At 45.4% G+C, this 16,324-nt stretch overlaps 1 protein-coding gene across 2 annotated transcripts in view; it reads left to right on the plus strand.

Moving 5' to 3' along the window:
* Nucleotides 1–9,038: 9,038 nt before the first annotated feature.
* Dhx35 (DEAH-box helicase 35) overlaps nt 9,039–16,324 on the plus strand; it is a 60,907-nt gene continuing 53,621 nt past the window's right edge. For both annotated transcript variants that reach the window (XM_075962894.1, XM_075962895.1), the window contains exon 1: nt 9,039–9,203. In XM_075962894.1, the coding sequence (XP_075819009.1) occupies nt 9,164–9,203 (40 nt within the window). In that variant the 5' untranslated portion in view covers nt 9,039–9,163. The remainder of the gene's footprint in view (nt 9,204–16,324) is intronic.

Below are 16,324 nucleotides of genomic sequence, written 5' to 3' on the forward strand. Positions count from 1 at the left end.
CTGGAAAACAAAACATGAAAAATTTAAGACTTTGAGTTGAGTTGGTATTGGGGGTCAAACCATCCTTGATAATGTGAAAACCGACATTACTAACATTACTCTGCACCTGAGGAGTCTTGCCAGCATAGCAGGCCTTTGTGTGTGTCTCTGCTTTTGTGTTTTCAAAGAAAAACCCTGAGCTGCTTCAGAGAGGACCGTGGCTATCTGCCAAAGGAGTCCTGGGTGTGCATTCCTGGGTTCACGTTCACTCTAGTGGCCCCAATGGGTCCAATTTCATCAGATGGGTGTATTGTCAATGATTTAGCAATCCCATATCCCAGAGTAGGGGCAAGAAAGGACACTGACAATTATCCCAGATTCCTGGTCCAGTGTCAGTCTATTGTTACTGGTTCTCTACATCCTGCTAATCAGGATTGGTATGATTGTGGAATCCTGGTTTTGTCAGTCTCATTCATAAAAACAGACAAAAGGAAAGAGTTAAACCGTGGCTTCCTCCTGGCTTGCCAGCCCAGAAGTCTACAATAAGTAGGGTGTGGTCTTCAAGAAGAATGCTGATGCATGCAGATCAGGAAGGTCACTGCAGATTTTCATGAGTGTTCCAGGACTCATGACAAGGTTATCAGCTGCATTAGTGTTGTAGTCTGTGGCTGTCAAGCATGTTAGGACACTGGTGCGTGCCTGGCTGTGAACCCGCTGGGCTGATCCTCCTTGAGTATACATTTTGCAGATTTACATTGCTTTATGTGCTGCCTTAAATCCTCATGATATCTAGTGGCTGAGGTTAGACAGCTGGCATCCCATCTTCAGATGTGGAAGCAGGCTGAAATTAAATAGCCTACTCAAGATCATATAGCTGCTCTAAGATGATGTAAGAACTTAAAGACAGGTGTCCAGATCCTCTACTGTGTGACTGTTTCCTTTGAAGTATAAAGGCCTTAGAGCCTGTTGCTTGTGTAGTGGGAGTTAATGCAGAAACAGCCACGTGAAGAAATGTAGGCACAAAGCCCTGATTGTGATCATGGATTTAAATTCCATTGAAATTTTAAACCCATGTTCTACAAGATTGTTAATAGACCTTCACTTAAGACATTATAGGCTTGGAGATGGCTTACTTGGTAAAGTACCGTATAAGCATGAAGACTTGTGTAAAAAGGCTGGGCATGGCAGCATGCATCTGTAATTCCAGTGCTGGGGAGGTGGAGAAGGAGGATCTCTGGGGTCTGCTAGCCAGCTGGTCTAACCCTAATCAGATTCAGTGACTGCTCCAGTCTCTATGGTGGGTGGAACTGTCAAGAAGGTTCAGCAGGTCAAAGCACTTGCTGCCAAACCTGATGACCAGGGTTTGACCCCTGGAACCCATGTGGTGGGAGGAGACAATTGACTCCTGCAGTGTGTCTGATTTCCACACATATCTGTGTCATGTGTGCATACACAAACCAAAAATATAAAATTTTTAAAATAGGAAATGAGGAATTGACCTCTGCCTGCCCGCATGAATGTATATACACACATGAACATGTACACACAATATATAAACACAAGTTATAGCTTAGTTGATAAAGTGCTTGCTTTGCAACCACTCGGAGCTGATTTCAATCCCCAGAACTCACAAAAATGTCATGAGGGTCTCATGAAATCCCAGGGTTGGGGAGGCAGAGATAGGTGGGTCCTGAGGCTTAATGACCAGGCAGCCTAGCCTACTTGATGAATTCCAGTAATTCTGTCTCAAAGGAAAAAAAAGTGGATAGCTTCTAAAGAATAGCAGTTAAGATTGCTCTCTGACTTCCACACACAGATGTACACCTGTGCATAAATGCACCCCTCCATTTCTGAGAAATTCTAAACCAATAAATTGAAAAGTTTATTCAGACTACCCAGGTGCAGTAAGTGTCAGGGCATCTCTCTGAGGGGTGAGAACTTGGCCATCACACACTCTTGACCACACTGTCTTCTCTCTGGGCAGGAGTCGGCATCATTCTCTGAGAGTGCTGCCAACAATTAGAAATATGAGCAAGAGATAGATGGAAGATAAGAGCTGGGCGGTGGTAGTGCATGACTTTAATCCCAGTGCTTAGGAGGTAGAGCCAGGCAGATCTCTGTGTTTGAGGCCAGCTGGGTCTACAGAGTGAGTTCCAGGACAACTAGGACTGCACAGCGAAACCCTGTTTCTAGACTCTCCCCACTCCCCACCCAAAAAAATAGGTAGATGGAATCCTAAGACAATGGTCCAGTCTCGGGATGAGCCAAGCCTTTCTAGAACTTCAGTCTGGAAAGTACCACTAGACCAAGTGAGATCTGAGCCATCTGCATCAGTCTACCAGCTTGCTTAGGGATGGGTGTATAGTTCAGTGATAGAGCATGTGCAAGACCCTAGGTTCAATAATCAGCATGCACTCCCCTCCCACAACAATTGCTTATTGGCTTCAGTCCTAAGAGGATAAATAGCAGGGTGAAAATTCTCACTCCATCCACCTGATGTCATACTCAGCCCCTGCAGACTAAGCTGTGATGGGTTATTTCTCTCAGTGCTAGGGTCAAACCAGAGGTTACACATGCCAGGCAAATGGTGTAACTGAGCTACATTTTCTTCCAGTATTTAGCTCTAAAAGATAACTAAAAACAAAACATGAAATGGCTCAGAGGTTGGAGTACTTGTTGCTTTTAGAGGACCCAGATTTGATTCTTAGCATCCATATTGGGAATCACAACCATTCTTAACTCCATTTCCGGGGAATCCAATGTCTCTTGGTCTTCACAGGCACCCACATGCTAAACATACATATACACCACCAAAACACTCATACATAACAAAATAAATCTAAAATATCTTTAAAGACATAACCATAATACAAGTATTATCCATAAGCAACACTGATGTAAGTTTTTTTTTCTGTCATCAAATGTTCAATGCTTAAATACAGCATCATTTCTTTTCTCACTAATGGTTTGTTTGAGTTAGAACTCCATATAAGTTTTAGACCCAGTCTGCTGGATTGGCAGCCTCTCATAAAACATGAAATCTTTTGAAGAGATGACTACCACACCTTCATGGGCAGAGTGACTACAGAGTTGCTTTTTACTGAAGGAACTTAAAGTGGCTAATAAGAAAAGCGGAAGCCAGGTGGGCAAGGTGGCTCAGCGGGTAAAGGTGCTTGCTGCCCCGTCTGACTACCTGAGTTTGGTTCCAGGGACCCTCCAACTCCTACAGTTTGTCCTCCAACATCAACTGGAATGTCATGGCACATTCACCTTGGCACAAATGTGCTTGCCCCCAGTAAATAAATAAGTATAATTCTAAAAATTACAACCTAAGCTACAGGCTTGTGTAAATCAAACGTTTCATGAAAGTCAAGGTATTTGTAAGATACAAAATAGAACCACGCACGAAACTAAGAGTGTGTGCTAGGACCTGCAAGACTCACGTAGTAGGACAGTATGCAAAGCGAAGACACAGGAACCTGGTTTAGAAACACCAGTGTCTGCAAGGTGAAAACAATTATTCCTGCTACTAAGGGAATGCATTCGTTTCTTATAAGGATATTCTCATATGTGGAGTGTTGGAGATGTTCCGTTGGCAGAGCGATTGCCTGGGTTTGATTCCCAGCATTGTAAATCCAGTGTGGTGGTGCACACCCATCATCCCTGCATTTGGGAGGTAGAAGAAGGGAGACTAGTGAACTTGGCATCATGCTTGGCTACATTGTGAGTAACCTGGGATACATGAGACCCTGTCTCAAAAATCAAACGAAAAAGTTACTTCTGAACTCCAAAATGGTAATTTTTTGAAACATTGAGGAGAACGTATTTGGAAGGCTTCTGTGTGAATGCACTTTTTACTGAGTGCATTTAGGTAAACCTGGTTTCACTGGGCTACAAACCTATATAGGTGCCCTAGTTTGCCTGGCACTGCCAGTTTTGCCTCTTATCCCGAGATCCCATCTCTCTAACACTCCCTTTCAGTCTTTGAGTGCCCCAGTTTTGAGGCTAGCCAGAAAGTTATCTTGCTGGCCTAAGGAGGCCTTTCCCAACCCATCCAGCTCCCGGAACCACAGGCTCCTAAAGCTATCATGTCTTAGGTTATGGAACTTCCATGAGACACCATGACCAAAGCAACTTGGGGAGAACTTCCACACCACTATTCATCACTGAAGGAAGTCAGGACAGGAACTCAAACAGGGCAGGAACCTGGAAGCAGGAGCTGATGCAGAGGCCATGGAGGGGTGCTGCTTACTGGCTTGCTCCTCGTGGCTTGCTCAGCCTGCTTTTTTACAAAACCCAGGACCACCAGCTCAGTGATGACTCCACCCACAATGGACTATGCTCTCCCCATCAATCGGAAATTAAGAAAATGGCTTACAGCCAGATTTTATTGAAGTTCCCCGTCTAGCTTGTGTCAAGTTGACACAAGCCAAGCCAGCACATAGCACAATACAGACTCATGTGGTTGCTTGCTGAGTGCCTTTTCTGTGGATTTCTCCACAACACTGCACTCGGATCCTTGAAGGGGGTGAACACCATCATGGCTGGTGTGCAAAGCCAACAAGCTTGGTACTTTTGAATATTGTACTACAATCGCAGAAGACCCGCCTTAGACTCTCAACAGGCGATCCTGGCATAGGGTAAGGGACATCTGTCTGGTCTAGCTTCTTGAGAAGCTGGCCGCTCTAGTGAAGCAGACATGGGTGTGGTAGACATAGATTATTTTGGCTTTATTCATTTATCCTTTGGTAATCACATGCCATGATGTCTCTCTGAAAACCATTCTGTCCCCACTTCCCTGTTTGGTTCTAGTGAGGCTGGCCACACTTGACTCTGGTGATGGATCATGTGATCTAGCCCTATGTTAACCAGTCTATCGTATTCCCTAGCCCCACTGATTAATTCAGTGAGAGATACACAGGGCAGCTAGAGATATTTTTGCTAGAGATTTTTCTTCTGAAATGCTTAAAAGGGTTTTGGATCTTGATATGGCCATCTTGTCGCTGCATTACATGTGAGTGATAGACTGGCAGAACACAGAGTTCTGCCTATGCTGCATGTGCCCTGATGTAGCCCTGTCTTTAAGTCAGATACTCTTGGCATTTTTAGTATCTACGAACTCTTTTTTTTCACTTATTTTTTTTTAAGGCATGATCTCACGCTGTAGCCCAGGTTGACCAGGATCTCACTTCAACTCTTGGAAATCCTCCTGCCTTAGCTTTCCAGGGACTAGGGTTACAAGTGTGAGCCACCATGCCCAGCTGCATGAACCATTTTTGCTGAAGTGATGATGAGCTGGGTTTTTAAAATTTTTTTCATTTATTTTACATACTAACCATTTATTTTACATAGTTCCTTCTTCCCACCTCCTGTCTATCCCCCTATCCACTCCTTCTCCATTCAAAATGGGGCAGGCTTCCCATGGGAGTCAACAAGGCAAATCATAACACTTTGAGGCAGGACCAAGCTCCTCCCCCTGCATCAAGGCTGGGCAAGGCATCCCTGCATGGGGAATAGGATAAGACCATGAACTGGGTTTTCTATACTTGCATTCACAAATGCAATAAAATTTCAACCCTTAAGCCCTATGCTTCTTAAACACAGGCAATGCGGACGTGGTAATCCAGAAGTATTTCAGAGCAGAGAGTACCTTACTATAGGCACAGAAACACATCTTCCATATGCCCAAATAGCAATACGTTTTTCTCTGTGTTCAAATTCAGTCGTTTCTTTTCCCTTTGACAGCTTGGGTTAGAGATTACTTTTTTAAAAACTCGTTTTTATTTAATAACACTTTAAAAATAGTTTTTATTGAGCTATTTATTTTTCTCCACTCCCTCCTCTTCTTCTCCCCTCCCCTTCCACCCTCTCCCATAATCCCTATGCTCCCAATTTACTCAGGAGATCTTGTCTTTTTCTACGTTAGAGATTAGTTGCAAGGTAGAGTTGGTCTGAAAGGTTGCCATTTTCTGTGAAACAGGAATCTAATGAAGGGGTCGCCATGTGTGGGAAAATCTGCCACCTGGAAGTTGCAAAATATACCTCCATATGACAAAACGATCAAATTTTTGTAGAATTATTGGCAATGAACCAAATCAGTTCTGGATTCTCTCTTAAGAAACAGTCATTCTTGCCAGGATTGAAAATGCATTTGGGACATTTAGGCAGGAGGCTTATGATTTTGGGGCCAGTCCAGGAAGAGCATGTCTTAATGAGAACATAATGAGAGCATGTCTTTAAAAAAAGTTTAACTCTTAGAGTAGCTATTTTAGGCCATTCTTTCTGAAAAAAATTAACCAGAAAGATTATTGAGACAAGTCCTCTTTTGTAGCAATAAAAGCACAACATCAGAGTGGACAGTATTACTTAGTAAAAGTCTGGGGAAGCCGAACAATTCACCTGGTGGACAGTGGGACCCTGAGGACATATCTGAGGCAGGCAAATGTAGGTGAGTTTAGTTCTGATGGCTCTAACTGGCCCCTCTGTGGCTAAAAACACCAACCTGGGAACTAGGAAACCTGAGATCTAGTTCTCATCCGTAATTCCAGTACACAGGAGGTTGAGGGAGGATTGCTATCCTGGACCATGTGATTACATATAGTGAGTTCCAGCTAGGGCTTCAGAGTCATACTTGGTCTCAGACACAACACACACACACACACACACACACACACACACACACACACACACACACACACACACAGTCCCTCATTGATTCTGACCCAGTCTTTTTAACTTCCATGAACCTGTATTATAAGATTAGGTTAGATGTTGATTAAATTTTCCAGTTTCAAGATTGTGATGTAATAATTTGAGCGCTCCCAATCTGTTGTCTCTTTTTAATAGGAAAATTTCTTTGAAAGTCATAATAAAACATAGATATGGAAATAAAGCTGGCCACCTTGGTCCTAGCTACTTTAGAAGCCTGAGGCAGGAGGCTTGCTTGAGTTCCAAACTTAAAGAGCAGTATTTTTTAATATTTTAAGTTTATGAAATATTTTATTCAATTTTATTATTAGTGTGATGTGACTTGTGCATGCACACATGTACCACATGTAGGTATATGTGTATATAGATCAGAGGACAGGTTTGTGAGTCGGCCAACTTCTTTCACCTTTACGTGGGTTCTGGGGATCAAATTTAGGTTGTTAGGATTAATGGCATGAATCTTTAACTCCCAAAGGTAGCTCCATCCTCCCAAGAAGCAGCCTTTAAAAATAAAAGAAACAGGCCCCCAGGCAGGGGGTAGGAAAAACATTTACAGATTGGCATTTTTATGCATAAATATTATTTTCTGTATAATGAAAAGATAAAAAAGAATTGGTATTGGGATTACAGCTCAATGATATTAGATTCTGGGTTAGATTATAGCTCACTGGCATGAAGTTCTGGGTTAGATTGCCAATATTGCTATAATAATTTAGAAACATGGTATTTAAAATATGTACTTGCTCAAGTCGCACTGAGCAATTGGCAATACACATATAAAAAGTATAAGAGTCTGTCTTCAAGAAATTCTCAGCATTGGACTGAGGAGTTGGTTCAGCGATTAAGAGCACTGGCTGCTCTTCCAGAGGATCCAGGTTTGATTTCCAGCACCCAGTTGTAACTCCAGTTCCAGGGGATTCAACACCCCCTTCTGGCCTCCATGGGCACAGACACACAGTTGGTACAGAGACACACAAGCAGGCAAAATCCATAAACATAAAATAATTTTTAAAATATAGAAGTTCCTAGCATGAAAATAGAAGTAGAGTAACTTTAGTACAACTACACAAATCTTATGGTAAAAGCATGGGCTTGTAAGTCCTGAGTCCACAGGGGGAACCTTTGGAAGTGAACCCAGAAGGGGCCTAGTGATGCTCCTTCAAGGATGTGAAGGTCTTAAGCCATACATGGAGAATTCTCCACTGAAGGATTAGCATATGTTGAACTTTAATTATTAAGGAAACAAATCAAATCTGGAAAAATGAGGTAAGCTCAGACTTAGTTCACTTAGTGCATTTGCTCTTGGAGTTGAGCCATGAGAGCTAATATGGACCTGGTGCCTGCAAGGCCTCGCATTATCTTCCATACTCCGTACTTCACCTCACTTAATACTCCTTTGAAGCTCATTTTTTCAACTGAGGTTAAGTGTCGGCCAGGAGCCATGTGAAGGTCAAGGTAAGGATTCCGAATCAGGGCTGCTTGCCTTCTCCGGAGCTTTCCATAACTGGCCATTTCCCTCAGAGAACAAAGCACAACATTTTCTTCAGAGCTTTAAAAATGTAGAGATTCTAAAGCCTCTTAATTTGTGGTTCCCTTATAAAATATTTACAGGTCAGCAATAATTAGCTACTCTTTGTTTAAAATGTATAATCTTTCCCAAGCTTGCTGCTGGGCCTGGGAATTTGGGAGCATCCTACAATGCATGTTACTGGGTTACGTCCCTGTAGACTGAGGATTGGATGAGCAATTATAAAGAAGCGTTTGATTCATGAACAGTAGACCTGGAGGGAACACTGGGTGAATGCCCTGGCCTGACTGATCTAATTTCCAGTCTCATCTTCCAACCCAATAAACTCCTCCGTTTCCATTTACCGACAATTCTCTTAGGATCAGAAGACGCCTGTTAACATTTCAGTTTTACTTGCTGATAATCAGCATCATTTTACTGCTTATCCAGCGTTAATTCACTTTGAGTTCATCCCTGCTCTACCCCCGCCTGGGAAACAAGAAACCACAGTCCCTGGGAACACAGAAATATTAACTGAGTCATTAGAAGCAGGAGGCAGATACCATTATTATCTCTCCGTATGAAAAAAGAGACTAAAAGGGACGCAGCTGCGACAGCGTGTAAATATGAGCATCTCTCCGTTCACCTGGGACGCACTGCCTCCGTGCACACTCGGCTAGGCGAGCTCCCAGAAGTTAGCATGAGCCCAGAGCGCCTAAGCAGGGTGGGAAAGCCAACCTCCCCGCCAACATGGCCGAGCGGCATCACGTGGACCAAGGGGAGGTGCTGAAAGGACAGTCCTAAAGAAGCCGCGATCACGTGGTCCACAGTGGGCGGTGCCACTAGGGGCGTGGCTTCACCTTCCCTGGGACCCAGGCTGAGTCCGCTCGCGGGCCACGCCCCTCGAGCCCCGAGGGACTCGCGCGCGTTTAGCGGGGCGGAGTCTTCTTCGTGACCTTTCACCCCAGCATGGCTGCGCCCTTGGGACCTGTGAAGTTCTGGAAACCCGGTAAGGCACGAAAGGAAACCTGGGTAGATTCGGCGACTTGACTTTGGGCCTGACCAGGGAGAGCTGGGTAGCATCCCCTTCGCGAGCGTGGATGCTGCAGCTCACGGTGGTCCCGAGGAAGTCAAGGTCTCCCCAACCCGGGTGGGAACTGCGGGTGACCTTGTTCGAGTGCTGCGGAATCGCGAGGCGCCCGCGCGTGTCTTGCTGCTGCTCTGGGGCTGCACTGGGACTCGGTAGGCGGTGCCGCTCACGGCCTTGGACGTTCAGGTTGTGAAGTCAGAGTGCCGATGTTCAAGTCTGCCTCAGCTTTGCAGCAGTAGCTGGAGGACCTTGACCAAGCTTTCTGTCCCTCCGAGCTTTGGTCCCCTCAGCTGTGAAGTGGGCGGGTACGAACACCTGTCCTGTGGGCGTGGAGTCAAAGGGAAAATGTGTTCCAGTGCTTTAGCCAAGGTCCTGAATGTTTACTACAAAGTGAACGCCCTCTTTCCTAGTGCCTGTCACCTCTTTTTGTCTTGCAGGCTAATAATTACCGTCACAGCACTCTTTGATTTTGCATTTTTTTCATGGCCGGGTTTTTATTAAGTCATACATACATACCAGACCATACTCATGTAGGATACTTCCTTTTGTCCACGCCTCTTATAAAAACAACAAACAAACAACAGCTTCTTGACCGGTGTCAGCCCCCACCCTTACTTTTTCTTGTATATATTTCTTTTTCTCCTCTACCTTCACCACAGATGGTCTGGAGGTATACACTATATTGTGGCGAAAATGATATGAGACAGAAAAGGTAACAGGGAACAGCTTTTAAAGGGTGTCTTAGGTGGTCCCCAAAAATTCTGACCATGTTAAGTGTTAGAGAAATAAACCCAAGCAAGTGACACAGTTAATTCTTTTTTAATTAATTAATTAATTAATTAATTAATTAATATCTTTTTATAAAAAAATCTTTTCTATTTTACATGCCAATCCCAGTTCCCACTCCCTCCCTTCCTCCTTCTCCCTCCACCTCTCCTCCATACCCTCTCCATCCACTCCTCAGAGAGGGTAAGGTTTCCCATGGGAAGTCAACAAAGCCTAGCACATTGCTTTGAGGCAGGACCAAGGCCCTTACCGCTATATCTAGGCTGAGCAAGGTATCCCTCCAAAGAGAATGGGTTCCAAAAAGCCAGTCCAAGCAGTAGGGATGAATCCTGGTCTTACTGCCAATGGCCCCACAGTTCACCCCAGCCATATAACAGTCACCCACATTCAGAGGGCCTAGTTTGGTCCTATGCTGGTTCCCCCACTGTCAGGCTGGAGTTGGTGGCTCCCATTAGCTCAGGTAAGCTGTTTCAGTGGAGATCCCCATCATGGTCTTGACCCCATTTCTCATCACTTCTCTCTCTCTTCAACTGGACTTTGGGAGCTTACCCCAAAGATCCGCTGTGGATCTCTGCATCTGCTTCCATCAGTTGCTGGATGAAGGTTCTATGATGACATTTAAGATAATCATCAACCTGACTACAGGGCAAGGCCAGTTCAGGCACCCTCTCCACTATTGCTTAGGGTCTTAGCTGGGGTCATCCTTGTGGATTCCTGGGAATTTCTCTAGTGCCAGGTTTCTTGCTAGCCCAATAATGGCTCCCTCAATCAAGATATCTCTTTCCTTGCTCTCATCTCTGTCCTTGCCCCCCTCAACTATACCCTTCATATATACCCTTCCCCCTCCCCTTGGTGACACTTTCATGATTCAGCGTTTCCAGGCCTCAGCTGATTGTCTAATAAGTAAAATACCATTTACTTATTAAAGAGTTTATCATGTGGTACCAGGGTACCGTTTTGGTTAAAGAACCTGGAATTACTCCTAGAGTCTGTCCCATTGTTTAGTTCATCGAAAGTGTACTCCTGTAATCAGGAGGTCAGGCACACATGCCCGAGGCCCCGCTTTCAAGAGGTACTCTCACAACTGATTCTGAAGTTGTGTGCCATTTGGAAGAGACTCTAAGCAAGGCAGACGAGGTGATGATAAACAAGATGGGCTCAAGCGCTTCACTTACCTGGTGACCTGCAGAGCCACGTGAGTGCTCCCATCTCTGTTACCTTATGGGTAATTTGACATAAGAGGATTGCTGTGAGGATTAAATGATTAAATGAGGGCCGTGCACAGAAAGCCTCTTGGCGCTAGGCACACAGCCATCGTAATTGTATAGAAGGAGAGGGAGGAAGGCTGAGGGTGGGGCCTTGACTGCGGCATGGAGACGGTCATGTTTTTGGAGTGGACTCTGAAGGGTGAAGAAAGCTTGCTATGGTTTGTGTATGGTGAGGTAGGGAATGGCTCTCCAGGCCATTGAAAGTAGGATTTGTGTCTTAAGGCTGTCCCCAAGTCCCCAGTTGTGGAATACCTTGATGGTGTTAATTGTGGCTATATTTTGGGGAATGGCAGGAGATGATGCTGGAAAGGTAGGAGGGTACCTCATCTTGAACTGTCCTTGGTAAGTTAAAGGATTTGGGTTCCTGAGCCAGTGAGGCAGCGGTGCTTGCTGTGAGAACCTGATGACTCCAGCTTCATCCCCATAGCTCATGCAAGGGTGGATGGAGAGAACTGACTCTACAAAGTTGTCCTTTGGCTTCCATGCACATACCTTGACATGCATGTCCATACGTATGTGTAGACGCATGCACACGCACTAAGCATCTAAGCAGGGACCTTCCCAGGTTTCCTTTGGAAAGTTGACTCTGGCAGTGATACAGTGAGGAAGACCTCTCTTTAGAGCACTTGCTACTGAAGTCTGGGATGAATATCAAACCTTAGTTCTAGCCTGGGAGCTGACAGGAGGGGCCATTAGACACTAAAGGTAAAGAGAAGGTGAAGACAGTAATAACTTCTTTGCGCTGTGGATGGAGTAATGGCCTAGGGTAAGTGGGTCTGGGTGGGGTGACTGTCTAGGTAAGCAGGTCCCAAATTTTTCTGTATAGTTGAATTATTTGGAGAACTAAAAAAACAAAACAAGCAGAAACAAACCCCTCAGGTGTCCTTTCACTGTTGTCAAGAAATCAGGGACTGGGCAGCAGTATGTCTTAAATATTTCGGGGAACTTCCAGCATGCATCAAAGTTGGGGACCCACTGGCCCAGGTATACTATTTTGATTTAGTGAGATTTGAGTAGCCTGGTAGGTTCTGAGCTCTGGGCCAGCCACTTTGACTTACAGCATCTTATCAACTAGTAACAACATCTCTCTGATGAGTTGATATTCTCACAGCTGAGCAAACTCAAGATACAAAATGGATTGTGGGAAAGGCAGGTCAGGGAGGTGGATGGAGCTGAGTATAAGGCTAGATTGTGGAATCATGAGCATGTCTTGTAGGCCCAAAGCACAGGTTCAGATAGTTACAGGAGCTTTTTAGACAGACTACATAAGGGAAGAGTGTAATGGAATACTATGTGATGAGATTGGAGGGTTTCTCATGTGCAGTGGGGATGTGTGCACTGCAATCTGCATATGTGGTACCACACTCCACCTGATTGTTATATGGACTCAGAGTTGTCAGATTTTCCTTCCTTCCTTCCTTCCTTCCTTCCTTCCTTCCTTCCTTCCTTCCTTCCTTCCAGACAGGGTCTTCCTCAGTTGCCTAGCTAGTGTTGAATTCTCTCCTAGCCTAGACACGCCTTAACTGTGATCCTCCTGCTACAGCCTTCTGAGTAGCTGGGATTACAGACCCATGCCTAAGCTTGGCTCCCAAATGGGAAAATAATGGTTGATGTTTTTTTTTTTTTTTTTAAATTTACCTATTTATTGACTATACAGTGATTTGTCTGCTTGCAGGCCAGAAGAGGGAACCAGATCTCATTACAGATGGTTGTGAGCCACCATGTGGTTGCTGGGAATTGAACTCAGGACCTTTGGAAGAGCAAGCAGTGCTCTTAACCTCTGAGCCATCTCTCCAGCCCCAATGGTTGATGTTTTAAGTGAAATATTTTTCTGCATGTTTTAATACATGCCTGTAATTCCAGTACTTGGGAAGCTGAGGCAGGAGGATTGAGTGCTCAAGGCTAGCTTAGGCTACAGAGTGAGTTTCAGGCTATCCTGAGCTACAGCTCAAGATTCCCATTTAATAAGACTAAACCGACAAGAAAGATCTTCTCCAGATCAGCAGCAACAACATCATCTGAGACATTTCAGTGGCGGTGCGAGTGGAGCCCTTAAATACTGTTTCTTCTCTCTAACTTAGGCGAGTGCTATACTAGCCTTGTGCGACCTGCCTGAGGTTTCCAGGAAAAAATGCTCACTTTTTCTGCTGGTCCACATGTATGGGTCAGAAGGGCCCGCCATTTTCATTTACTCCCTCAACAAGTACTTAATGGTGACTAACCTTGTACCTTGCAGAAGCTTTATTGAGCTGCTTTGAGGATTTTTTTTTTTATTTTACGTGATTCATGGTAAGAATTGTGTTGTAGGGCAGGAGAGATGGCTCAGTGGTTCAGAGATCATTCGCTGTTCTTGTGGAGTACCCAAATTGCATGGCTCACAACCACTTATGACTTTAGCTCCAACACCCTCTTCTGGCTTCCTAGGTTGAAGGGATTCTGAACTGGGTGCTGTTGTCAGCCTTGCTTTACTGATGGGGAAATGAAAGTATTAATGGCTTGTGAAAATTGCAGAAATGCCACTCCCTGCAGCATGGCACACACTCCTGATTTATAAACAGTCATAAACAGAGTGGGCTGTGGGGCATGTGTGGATGGAGAGCAGCCTTGGGCTTCTTGGGCTGAATGAAGCCTTTTGTAAGGAGAAGAAAAGGCAGTGCGGATGGTAGCAGCTGTTCTTGTAAAAGTTCCTACCAGCTGTAAGGTTAGAGACAGAGGGACCAAGCCCCGGGGGGGGGGGGGGGGGGCTGTGAGCCAGCTGTGGTACAGTGAACAGTGTTCAGATACTGCAGGCATATTGGCATGGTTTAGATGTTTCGGGAAGAGGGGCATTCTGAACAAAAACAACAGAAGAGGATACAGTGCTCTCTGCTGTAGTTTTCTTGTCCAAAAGTTCAGAAGTCAGGACATAGCAGTAGTAAGTAAAGGACCGGAAATCTGCTTCTCCAACCCAGGCTTTGGTCCAGGCCCTGCTCTGCCTTTTTTCTCTTCAAAAGAAAGGTTAGCTATTTGGCAGAAGGTTAGCAGGCAGCTGTGTGCCCCACTTACCTGCTGTTTGGCAGCTGTGTTCCTGGAAGAACCTGGAACAGGGCTGGAGATGAAGCTGCTGGAGCCCTGAGGTTGGTTCCAGGAATCTGCAGCCCTGGAGCTCCTGTCAGATACATTGTGTTCTCTCAGGTTTCCTTCAGGAGGGGAGTTCATGGCCTTCATCCCATCTGGAGCCCTACAGAAATGGAGAATGCTGGGTGTGGTAGCATATGCCTGTTAGTCCCAGAACTTGGTGCTGATGCAAGATTGGGAGGTCAAGGCCAGCTTGGGATATGTCAGGAGACCCTGTCTCCAAAAACCAACGTGTCAGCGTAAATAAAATGGAGTCGCTACTTGAACCTTACCACAAAGCTCCCATCTTTCAGTGGCTTTGCAGGTTCTGAGATCAGAAGACTCGGAAGTCACTGTTTCGGGTGATTATCTTTGAGATGCCCCCAGTAGGGGCTGTGCAACCTTCTGAACTTAGGGAGCTTTTCCTGATTCCCGAGGCAGCACACTCTGTGGCTCAACAGCTCTGACATTTAGATGTGTCTTCCTTATGTTGAGCTGAATTTTCTTATTTAATTTATATCTATTTACTTTAAAAGGATTTATTTTTATTTTTGATGTTTTAGTGTGTGCCTACATGTATTTTGTGCACCGTACATTGTTCTAGTTCTCATGGAGCCGGAAGAGACCATTAGAGCTCTAGAACTGGACGGTTGATTGTGAGTCACCAGGTCCCCTGCAAGAGGAGCAACTGCTTTTAACCGCCGAACCATCCCTCCAGCCCCTTCCTATTGTTTTATTTAGCTAGTTTTATTTTTATGTGTGTGAGTTTTGACTGTATGTGTATCTGTGCACCTTGTGCATGCCTGGCGTCAGGTCCTGTGGAACTGGAGTTATGGATGGTTGTGAGCCACTGTGTGTGTGCTGGGAATTGAACCTGGGTCCTCTGCAAGAGCAGCAAGTGCTCTTAACCGCTGAGCTGTCTCTCCAGTCTCACTTGTATCTTAACCTACTTCTGCCCTTGACTCACACAGACAAGTTGGCAATGAAAGCAACAGAAACTGGTCATATGGAGCCCATACTTCTCGGTGGGGTCTGCCTTCTCCATTTGTCATGCTTTCAGTTAGGTGCTGTGGCTGTCTGCTTTTTAATCTACCCTGCGGTGTTTCTGGGACGGTCATTTCCATGTAACTACCCTAGGTCACATGCAGCTGCTCTCACTGTGGTAGGTGGATCGTGTTAAGCCTTCTACCTAAGGGGAAGCGAGTCCCGCATGGTGCAGTATAAAGAACCCCTCTCAATGCCCCATGCATCGTACACTTGGCACTGGAAGTCCCTTTCCTTTCACTACATGGCACTTCCCTGTCATTCTTGTACCAAGGTCCATTCTCCTGGGAGGCAGCATGTGAGAGGCAGTGAGTCCGTGAGGGTCAGCCTGCACCTGTGCTGCCGAGGGCTGGGTTCTAGTGCTTAGAGCAGTGCCCACCCTGAAGCATTCGCACAGGCTGTCTTGTTCCTGGGTGCCTGGGTAACTGGCGGTCTGTGGGTGGAGCTCTGGGCCATCAGCAGCCTGTGGATAAACCACCCCCAGCTGGAAGGTTGTCAAGAGGTGCAAGAGGTGAGGGAGGGGGAAGCCATGGCAGCCTGAGCCTCTGGTTCCTATTGTCTCTGAGTCTTGCTGTCTGTCGGGACCAGGCTTTGGCCTTGGCCTTGGCAGATTCCCACTGGGTTCCTTTCTCTTCTGTTCAGAATTTGGTAGGACTGCCATATTCCTTGTTCTAGACTCTGCACTGAAACTTTCAGGGACTTTTTTAGTGTTCTGATGGGCACCTCCCTTGCTGCTGTTGCTCCCTCCTCCTCCTCCTCTTCTTCCTCTTTAACTTTTTGAAACCACAAAATTTAATACTTTTTAGTAGTTTGAAATCAAAAACATTGTTTCTTTTGTATATCTGT

The sequence above is a fragment of the Microtus pennsylvanicus genome, chromosome 2, assembly GCF_037038515.1.
Source record: "Microtus pennsylvanicus isolate mMicPen1 chromosome 2, mMicPen1.hap1, whole genome shotgun sequence".
NCBI classification, from domain to species: Eukaryota; Metazoa; Chordata; class Mammalia; order Rodentia; family Cricetidae; genus Microtus; species Microtus pennsylvanicus.